The sequence below is a fragment of the Ascaphus truei genome, chromosome 20 (assembly GCF_040206685.1).
Source record: "Ascaphus truei isolate aAscTru1 chromosome 20, aAscTru1.hap1, whole genome shotgun sequence".
NCBI classification, from domain to species: domain Eukaryota; kingdom Metazoa; phylum Chordata; class Amphibia; order Anura; family Ascaphidae; genus Ascaphus; species Ascaphus truei.
In genome coordinates, this window is record NC_134502.1 from 14,108,428 (window position 1) to 14,118,816 (window position 10,389).

At 41.4% G+C, this 10,389-nt stretch overlaps 1 protein-coding gene across 1 annotated transcript; it reads left to right on the forward strand.

Moving 5' to 3' along the window:
* Window positions 1–9,116: 9,116 nt before the first annotated feature.
* LOC142470917 (olfactory receptor 11L1-like) lies at window positions 9,117–10,058 on the forward strand. The gene has a single exon (XM_075577724.1). The coding sequence runs from the start codon at window positions 9,117–9,119 to the stop codon at window positions 10,056–10,058; it is 942 nt and encodes a 313-aa protein (XP_075433839.1).
* Window positions 10,059–10,389: the final 331 nt, after the last annotated feature.

Consider the following 10,389-nt stretch of genomic DNA (forward strand, 5'->3'; position numbering starts at 1 on the left):
GCTGACTTTGAAGTTCAATCAGTCTCTCTTTTGGAGAAATTCATAGAACATGGGTATGATAAGGCCCTTTTGCTCAGCTCACTAGAAAAAGTTGATAGAATGGATAGGGACTCTCTACTGATTCAAAAGAAAAAAAGAACAACAAATGATGAGGTAGACGATAATTTAAAAGTTCCATTCATTACAGAGTTTAGCTCAGTGAGCACCAGTGTGCAAAAAATAATTAACAAAAACTGGGGCATTCTCTGTAATGATCCTATCTTGGGCCCCTCTCTCCATAACAAACCAAGTTTTATCTATCGTCGGGCAAAGACCCTTAAGCACTTCCTAGCGCCTAGTGATATTGGTTCCCCAATAAATACATCATTGGAGCCATCATGGATGCCGACTAAACCAAACGGCAACTTTTGCTGTGGAAAGTGCAAAGCCTGCAAAATGTTAAGTTCTAACCGTAAATCTTTTATATCTAATACAACTAAGGAAAAGTTTACAGTGAAAGATTGTATATCTTGTAAATCTACATATGTGGTTTATTTACTGCAGTGTCCTTGTGGATATCAATATGTTGGGCGAACAAAAAGATTTCTAAGAGTCAGGATTCTAGAACACGCTAGAAATATTAGACTAGGATTAGAACAACATAGCGTGTCCAGACACTTCAAAATTAAACATGATTGTGACCCTTCGTTCCTGACATATGTGGGAATCCAGACTGTACAATCAGGAAGACGCGGTGGAGACAGAGACAAAAAATTGTCTAAACAAGAAAGTCTGTGGATATATAAACTCCAGACTCTGTCTCCACTAGGTCTAAATGAGGAGATTGACGTATGGTCCCTTTTGTAATTAGAGATTTTTTAATTAATCATATACCAGTGTTTTTAAGTTTTAATATATATTTAATTATTTTAAAATATATCTAACCAATACCTCCAAGGATTAACATAATACCCTTTCTCTCTGAATAAGTATAAAAAGTTCATCCCTTAAGATCTATTCCTTGACCATTGCATTATCTTATAGATTTCCATGTGAATATACATATACCTACTAGAAGTCATATGTTAATCTATGGTATTCTCAATTATTGGGAGTTAGCACTCTATATTTTTTTTAATGTGATTTTTATTATGTGACTAATTTTTTGTCTCTTTATATTTTTAGAGTCTTGATTCGAATTATTAAAGTTTATTATTATATTAAGTGTGCTTTATCCCATGTATGTTTATATATTAGAATGTTTTTGCAGATTGAGCCCCTCCACGGGATGAGTGAATATCTCTCCAGGTGGGGGGAGTTGAATACAATTACTTTGGCCAATAGCAATAATGCTGAGTGTATAATAACCGCCCTCGGAACCTCCTCCATCATTCCCTGACGAAGTACGAAAGTACGAAACGCGTAGGAGAGGGCGCGTTCCTTCATTTTTTACATATACCCCCATTGCGGCTTTGTACTTGAACATTCGTTTCATTGTGGGACTTGTCCGGGACTTGCTATACCGCCCGATTGCCTATCGCTAAGGAGTGACGCACTAAAGACGCGACCGGCCGAGAGACGCTGCCGGATGACGTCACACGCCAACGTGGACTAACCAGGAAGAGACGCGGAGATCTACCCCTGAAAACAACTGCTGTGAGCTCCGTGAAGGCGCGGGAAGGTTCCCCAACGCTGAGCTGTATACTCTGCATCCAGATACCAGCATCTTGAGGGAGGACGTCGAATACCTGGTGCCTGCATCCTGTTGTGCCTGCCGAGTGGTAACATGTCCCTAACATGTCTTGTTATTAACCCTTTTTTTTTATGTACGTGCAATACTCACCTTCACATTATACTAAATTATTTAAATATACTACACAATGTTTTTTTTGCGCTGTTCTCTTTCTGTTTCTATGCAAATTGTATCTAGAATGGACTGGATGGCAGAAGGGGACCTGCTGTTGCACACCAGCCCGTTTGGACTCAGGTACATCTGCTGGTAAGATCTCTTCTGCTGGGCTGCAAATATCATGCAGGTCAGTTCCCAGGGCTCCCAGCGAGCCCGCTCCAGAGTCCATATTTTGGGAACTGCAGCTCCCCTACTAGATTTTGGAACCAACCAAGTGCTGAAGCATTATCCAGAAATCGGGCTAGTGGCTCTCGGATGGCTGTCCAGCCATCTCAAACAATCTTTGGAGAAACCCATTGAAGTCACCCAGTGGGCAGCAGAGTCTTGGAAATCTCCGCTCCAGGGCCCTGTAGTTGGAGGTACAGTGCGTGGCATTCATAGCACCGGGAAGTGGATCCCAGTGCAAGCCCTACCCATTCACACAACGGGCTGACATGGGGGAGTAATAGCAGGGGAGTAATAGCAGACCTCCTGGGAGGGCAATGTGAGTGCTCTGCTTCTCATCCATTGTCGCAGCTACCAAGGAGGGAGTGGGTAGGCATGTGTCTGTTCAGCGATACTACCTCATGGGACTGTGATTATGTCCCCACATTCACGGCTCAGTAGCAGATAGACACACCTTCAGCTCCTCCCTCCAGTAATGCAATAGCACAGCTGTAGAGAACAGGGTGTGGCTTGGCGTTCACACCAAACCCAGATAATACTGCCAGGAGGGCGCGGCTGACTTCACGCCAAGCCCAGGGATTTGCAACAGAGTCTTGAAACTTTGCACAAGCTGCCATGCGGCTTCCCGTTTTCGGTGGGAATTGGCATTTTACATTGATAAAGCACATAATGTGGCTCCCTTTGTCGGGGGCCAGGTTAGCGTGGCTGCAGCTGCTCAAACGGAGGTTCAGGCCACCTGCGGATCAAGCGCCCCTCCTCGGATAACTGCCTGATCACAAGAAAATTGAATAGCACGATTGAGCCATAGTTTCCTCGGTGAAGCCTCGAGACACTACCCCCACACCTCTTCTTGTTTAGCATAGCACGGGTGGGTCATAGTTTCCCAATAGAGTTCTTGCACACACTACACGTGCATGTATTTGGAGAGGAGGGGTCCATGGGGTACCTCCATTTTGGTCGGGTAGCCCGGTCCTTAAGATCCCATAGGGTCCCCTTATGGAAACTACACACCCTTGGGCCCTCTGATTTGGCATGGTAGGAGAGTCCCTTAATTTCTTTATTGCTATGTAAGCCTGTCCTGATGCTATCTCAGCAGCACCTCCAAAAGTAGCACCTTTTCCCCCACCCTAAGTGAGATCATGTAGCTACCGGTGTACTCTGGTGCATACCTGTGAGGTAGAACAGAAGGCCTGAAATCTCTGTGGTGGTATAGGGAGACATCAGGACAGGCTCTCAGTGATGGTTATTTAGTCAGCGCAGCACCTCCAGCCCAGGATGATGCTGGTACAGCCAGGATGAACCTCATAGGCAACTCTTCTTGGTATCCACACTCCAGACATCACACCAGAGAGGGTATAACTGGGAATTATTGGGTACATCATATATATTACAGGTTCAATTCCCTGAAGGCCATACCCCAGGCTTGAGGCCCTGCGCACCCCTCAGCATACCTTACCCCCTAACAAGGCAAGGCCTCAATCCACTCATGTCCAGGAGAGACTTACTGCTGCTTCCTCATAGCAAGGAGGGCAGCACAAAACTATCTCCCAAAACCCTTACTCTAACCTCTAGAGGGAAACCCCCTCCTTGCCAGGGGAGTAGCTTGTAAACCGACCTCCTATCAGTCATAGACCCCCTTTCTAATACCAGGCTACTCCTGAACTTTATTAGGTAACACACGTATTACAATACAGCCACACCCTACAGGATTTGCTCCCAACACTGCCCACATTTTACTGGGACTTACAGTGCTAGAGGGGCCAGAGAATGTGTAGCTCAAGGGGACTTGGCTACATCTATCTCAGCAGCAGGTAATAATTCTCTCCTTCAATGAATAATAGTGCAGCCTGGTCACGATGTCCATTCTCTTATTAGGGTTTTTTGAATCATTGGCCACAAGCCTTGCGCACTCTGTCATTTTCTTCCAGTGCAAGGTCAATTGATAGAAATAGTCTCTCTTAAATAAGAATGTGGGTCCTCGGTGGAGATTGTTTCTGGATATTTCCAATCCTGAGGTTCTGTCATCTTTCCATATTCTCTACCCCAAAAAAATTATATCTCAGAAAATGAAAAGTTACTGTACAGGCAGATATTCCCTGCAGTATGTAAAAATGGTTTGTTCAGAAACTATGGCCTTTTAAAGGTGCAATCCCAAATTGCCGTCCCATAAAATGTGAAAAATATAATTGGCTACTTTAAACTAATCTAACCACACTAAAAGCAAAGACTTGATTTCTTTAGGTTCTCTGGAAATTAGGCCGCTAAATGACGGAGGGCTTATCATTCAGGCTTTTTTTTTTTACCCTTATCCCACGCTGTCCTTAGAGAGTCAATAAAGATAAGAGGAGGAGATAAGGGGGAATTGCCTGTGCACATTTTGTTGAACGCACAGTCACATCAGACAACAGGGATCTGTCCAAGGAAATCAAACCCCTCCCAAGTCTCAACGCACCCTGTTTCCATAATAACTTAAATAAAAGATATAAAAATATAGCTGTCAAATTGCGTTAATGAAAATGCATCAATCATCCTGATTGACTAAAAGGGCTGTACATTTATGTTTTTTTAAGTATTTATTTTCATTTTAAATTGATTGGCTCATGTGGGATTTGTGAATTTCTCAACGCAATAATAATTCCACAAGGATTTCTCTTCTGACTTTTGAAAATTATATAAGCATCATGAATCAGGGCAAACATTACAGTCCTTCAGTGAATCAGAATCTCTGTTTAACGTTGAGTAGCTACTGTATATATACTTCTCAATTCACAGGTGAAAATCACAATGTCAAGGTGTCAGAAAAACGTTCTGATTGTTATCTGGAAATGCACCGTGTTCCCTTCTTTTTAATATATAATAAAGGCAAGTCAATGGAAGATGATGAAAAGCTCAATGATTTTAGTCCACGTTGACAGTAAATATTTGGTGGTTATTCTACTTTCGGGAGTAAAATCACACGCAGGACTACAGCACTGGACGCTCGGACCATGGTAAGTTTATAGGGCAGTTTCATTTCAGACGTATAGTTTATGCAATATGGTGACGTGAGGTGAGATACAGAAAGACTGACATTAGGCAGGATGAATCAATATACAAATGCTATGTATTTTAAACTGTGTAGTATTTACAGGAGCAAAGTAACCTAATGGCAGTGACGTGTTTAATGTATTAAAGGGTCAGTCTCACATAGGACCAAAGTTACCAAACGACAATGACGCTGGGCTAATGGTCAGTCTCACATAGGTTCAAAGTGACCAAATAACAGCGATATGTTTAATTGGTTTAAGGGTCAGTTCAATGTAGCACAAAACTGATCAATAATGGGGATGTGTTTAATGGGTTAAAACATCAGTTCCATGTAAGATCAAAGTGACCCAATGGCAGTGGCATGTTATTGGGTTAAAGAGTCAGTCCCTCGTAGGAGCAAAGTGACCTGACAGTGACAAGTGTAATGGGTTAAATGATTTTCCTCAGCAACCAAATTAGTTTTCTTCAGCAGAAAGAATACAAAGCAGTTCAACTCATATACCGTATGCAGCAGCACATGTAGTGTATAGTCACAGCCCTTGCAAGCAGGACTCACACTCTAAAAGGGCAGTGCACTGGCAGCCACAGCAGTGATGTGTAGAGTAAGACAGGCAGAGAGTCTATGCTCAGGAACATACACCATGAACTGTAACAGGAACCAAGAACTAGAACCTATGGCTTATGCCCTTTCAATCAGTGAGCAGCCTTGAATCTGAGTTCAGCTCCCAGGCAGATTACAGCACACGCTAATTAGTGAGCTGGTCTCAACCTGAGTTCTGCTCTGGAAAACCAGAACTAGACTGCAAGTATGTATTAACTCTTCAAGTCCAGGATAACTGGAATTTTCCTGTTAGAAACCGATAAAGGCATTATATAAAAACAAAAAAATTGACAAAAGCAGCCAGTGACCCAATTAGCTTACAATCTTAGTATTTGAGAGACATTTGGTTTATTATTTATTTATAAAATGTTTTACCAGGAAGTAATGCATTGAGAGTTACCTCTCGTTTTCAAGTATGTCCTGGGCACAGAGTTATGATGACAAATACATGGTTACATTAAGTGAGTAGGGCAAGAGCATACCCCTCTATCTGTATCTACAGTATTTAGCAGGTATACTACTGTATGTATGTGTGTCTTTATTTATATAGCGTCATTAATGTACATAGCGCTTCACAGCAGTAATATACGTGACAATCATATAAATAATAAATAATATAAATAACACATAAAGGGGAGGTGCTTCAGACATCAAAGTAACATTTAGGAAAAGGAACCCCTTTTCCGAAGAGATTACAATCAAATTTGTTGGTAGGAAGAACGTACAGAGACAGTACACTGGCGACACACTTTATTCGAGCTTGGCTAGTCCCACGAATTCGGGTAAACCCAGGTGTATTGAGGTTTGTGACTGTTTTCTGCCCGAGTGCATTGAGTTATTTTCCAAGCAGGGATTGAAGCATTTTATTCCCGCTGGCTGCAATACTGCACAGTATATATATATATACTGCATTACAATTCATGAATTTATGCCATCTGGTAGACACGCGAAGCATTGCAGCCTATTAAATCCTAATCATTATCATTTAACAGATCAGCCGCCCATCAGCCAGGCATGAACCCAGGCTGGGAAGGCAAATGCAACGGGGCTTGTCAGAGGTGAGGAGTGGCGCATTCCAGGTATCTGCCAGGTACATACTGGGTATTTGCTCGAATAAAGTGTGTCGGTGCAGTATGTGTTTTTCTTTCCTGTAAGACCAGCTGTACCTATTAAACATGAAAGTTTTTGTGTGTGTTAAGCTGCGTAGGTTAGGGGACGACAATTGAAACCGCCTGGAAGTAGCTCCATTCAGCAGAGAAACGACAGTAGTACCTATTGTGACGTGCAAAATGTTCGAGGGTCTGCAAGAGGGTAAGTATGAAAACAAGGCAGTTATCTTACAGATCAATTGAAATGCTTCACTGAAAAGTTCTTGCACTAATAAGAACACTGATTATCCATACCACAGAGTGTCATCATACAACCACATGATTAACGATGCAGGGGTCCCATTTGGAAGCACAGACCCCCGCAGCGTGATGACGACAGACACTGTCTCGGGCGCCATGGACATTCACATTTTTGGCTGCAGCACTTGGGACAGTAAGTCTGGCTACATCTGTTACAGCACTGATTTTCTTACCTCTCATCATTGTAAAGTTCTAATATAAATGTTGATCCCGGAAAATATCAAGATGGTACTGATGTAATTCATAGAAACACAGAGTTTTGTTGCAAATAAGAACCAAGTGACCCACCTAGCCTGCCAATATCCTATCTCTTGTATAACCTCAGACCCGATTATGTCATTGGCTGTCTGTCATATTTATAATAGCCATATGATCTATCCCAAGAATATTTGAATTCTCTTAATGTATTAGCCTCTGTTGGGAGTCTACTCACACAAATCTACCACCCTTTCTGTGAAAAAGTCCTTCCTCACATTTCTCCTGAGACTTCCATCCACTTAAAGCTGCAGTTCAAGCTTTTTTTTTTTTTTTAATTCCCCATTCAATATGTGCATCAATACAATCTGCACACTGACAAGTGATTAGCTAAGTTGCCGATCAATCCGTTTTCCAGTAATCGATCACTTTGCTCTGTGTTATTTAACTCACTGATATTGTTGCAAAACAGTACCCATGCAAAGTTCTGTGTGGAAGATCATGTGACCAGGCAGTTACTAGATACAATTGTTGCACTGCTAGAGAGAGGGCAGGGCTCAAGAGCCGGAGCTTGTTTCAGTAGAGGAAGGGGATGTGACTTTGCAAATGGTGTCTATAGAAACAAAAATGATTGCTGCATTAGAATACATTAAAAATGTCTTTAAATTTTTTTAAAAAATGCTACAAGTATTTTCTCATAGTACAGAACTTGTTTATTAAAAAAAAAAAACACATGAAGGATATTGAACTGCAGCTTTAAAAGCCTGACCGCTTGTTCTAGCTCTTCTCTTTGTCTAGAGGGTTGTACCGTGTTAGCCTGTAGAATATACAATAACAAGTAAGGTAGAAGTGATACCTTTAATAGCTACTTAGGGGATAGAAAGAGTGCCAGCTCTCAGGCTCACAAATGAAGCTGAAATAGCGCGTTATATTTATACAGGAATGACGTCTTAGTAAGTCTGGACATACAGATGTAAATAAGTGTTATGCATAAAGTAACATGGGAATGCAAAAAAGCAGTAAATTGGGCAGGAATTAGGGCAAGGGTGTAAAAACTATTAGGTTCACACACATTGCCCAGCCCAGAATTCTAGGGCGATAGGTGAAGCACAGCACAATGGGGCATATTTACCAAGCAGACTTTTTGCAATAAGATATCTGAAAAAACCCTTACAGCCCCATTCAAAGTGGACAGGCCATAAAGAGCCATATTCACCAAGCGGTGTGACTCCATAGGGTACCTCCTGTGTTGGAAACTCTTTAACGTAAATGGGTCGTAAAGGCTGTGTTGAATAAACCATGCTCAAATGTGCCTTGTAGAGCAGAACTGCTGAGTAAATATGACCTACTATCTTATTTGGTATTGTTCTGTTTTTTTCACTTGTCTTGTTTGCTGTAAAATATATTCACCCTAATTAGGTCTCTGTGACAAATAACCCATTGGATTTTTTCTTGTGTGTCTGTGGCAGAAATAGCAGCTTCATATTGCTGAAAATAGAATAATTTCTTGTAGCCATTGTAATTTTTGTAGCATACATTTAAACCACATACTGTCTATGAAGCAACTTCATATTTTGATCACATTTTACAGGACATGTTTTATTATTTTTATTTCCATTTCCACTTTCCATGCACCAACAATAGAGTTCATCATAGAAATACATATGTAGCATATGACATTGTTCCACCATATAACATATATTCTGTTGTAACCCAGAATATCAGAGTTTCCATCGACTTCAATGGCGGTTTTGGTGCAGAATATCACAACATTCGACTATTGAAAGCTAACAGGTCTCTTCTTTTACGTGGACCATCTTGTCAACTGGAAATGCTTGAGATCAACCAAACAATCACTACAACACTTATCCTTCTGGGATTTGAGAACCTCCAAAGTTGCAAGATGTTTGTCTTCATCTTTTTCCTTATCATCTATGTCATGACGTTAATTGGAAATCTTCTAATCGTTGTGTTGGTGTTAACCAGTCACCATCTCAGTGCTCCCATGTACGTTTTCCTCAGCAACCTGTCCTTATCTGAGACTTTGTTCACCACAAATATTGTCCCCAACATGCTGTGGGTCATATGGGCCGAAGGGGGAGCAATGTCCATTACAGGCTGCATTGTACAGTTTTATTTCTTTGGTGCTTCAACAACTATAGAGTCTTTTCTTCTCACAGTGATGTCCTATGACCGATACTTGGCAATCTGTAATCCATTGCGTTACACCTCCATTATGAACCTTAGACTTTGTCATAAAATGGTCAGCTGTTGTTGGGTGTCAGGTCTAACACTGATGGCAATTACAATCATTCTAGTGTGTAGGTTACAATTCTGCCTCAATGTAATTGACCATTTCTTCTGTGATCTTGGTCCTTTACTTACGCTTTCATGTTCAGACACCTTCATTGTTGAAATGGAAATCTTTGTAGTGTCCATCCCTTTGGTCATTTTCCCATTTGTCTTCATTGTTGTGACTTATGTATGTATCTTCCTCAGCATCCTCAGAATCTCATCTACTACTGGAAGAAAGAAAGCCTTCTCCACCTGCAGCTCCCACATGACTGTTGTTGGATTATATTATGGGACACTGATGGCACTTTACATTGCACCATCAAAAGGACGCTCATTTAGAGGAAACAAGATCTTGTCCCTGCTGTACACAGTGGTGACTCCATTGTGTAACCCCATCATATACAGCCTGAGAAACAAGGAGATAAAAATAACTTTTCGGACCCAAATCCAAAAATTGATCAAAAGTTTAAATAATTAAATATATGTTAACAAATGTGGAGTACAGTATTGTCTTCAATCCATGTGTACATGTTGTCCTATCTAGACACCAACAGTATTCTGAGTTGTACATGAAAATATATTAGTGGGGGGAAAAAGAGGGTGTTTAAAGCCACTTTATAGATCATGGGTGAGACCTTACCTACATTTCTGGGTCTTATTCTGTAGATCATATCTTTACAAGTGCATACTGCACCGACACACTTTATTCGAGCAAATACCCAGTATGTACCTGGCAGATACCTGGAATGCGCCGCTCCTCACCTCTGACAAGCCCCATTGCGTTTGCCTTCCCAGCCTGGGTTCATGCC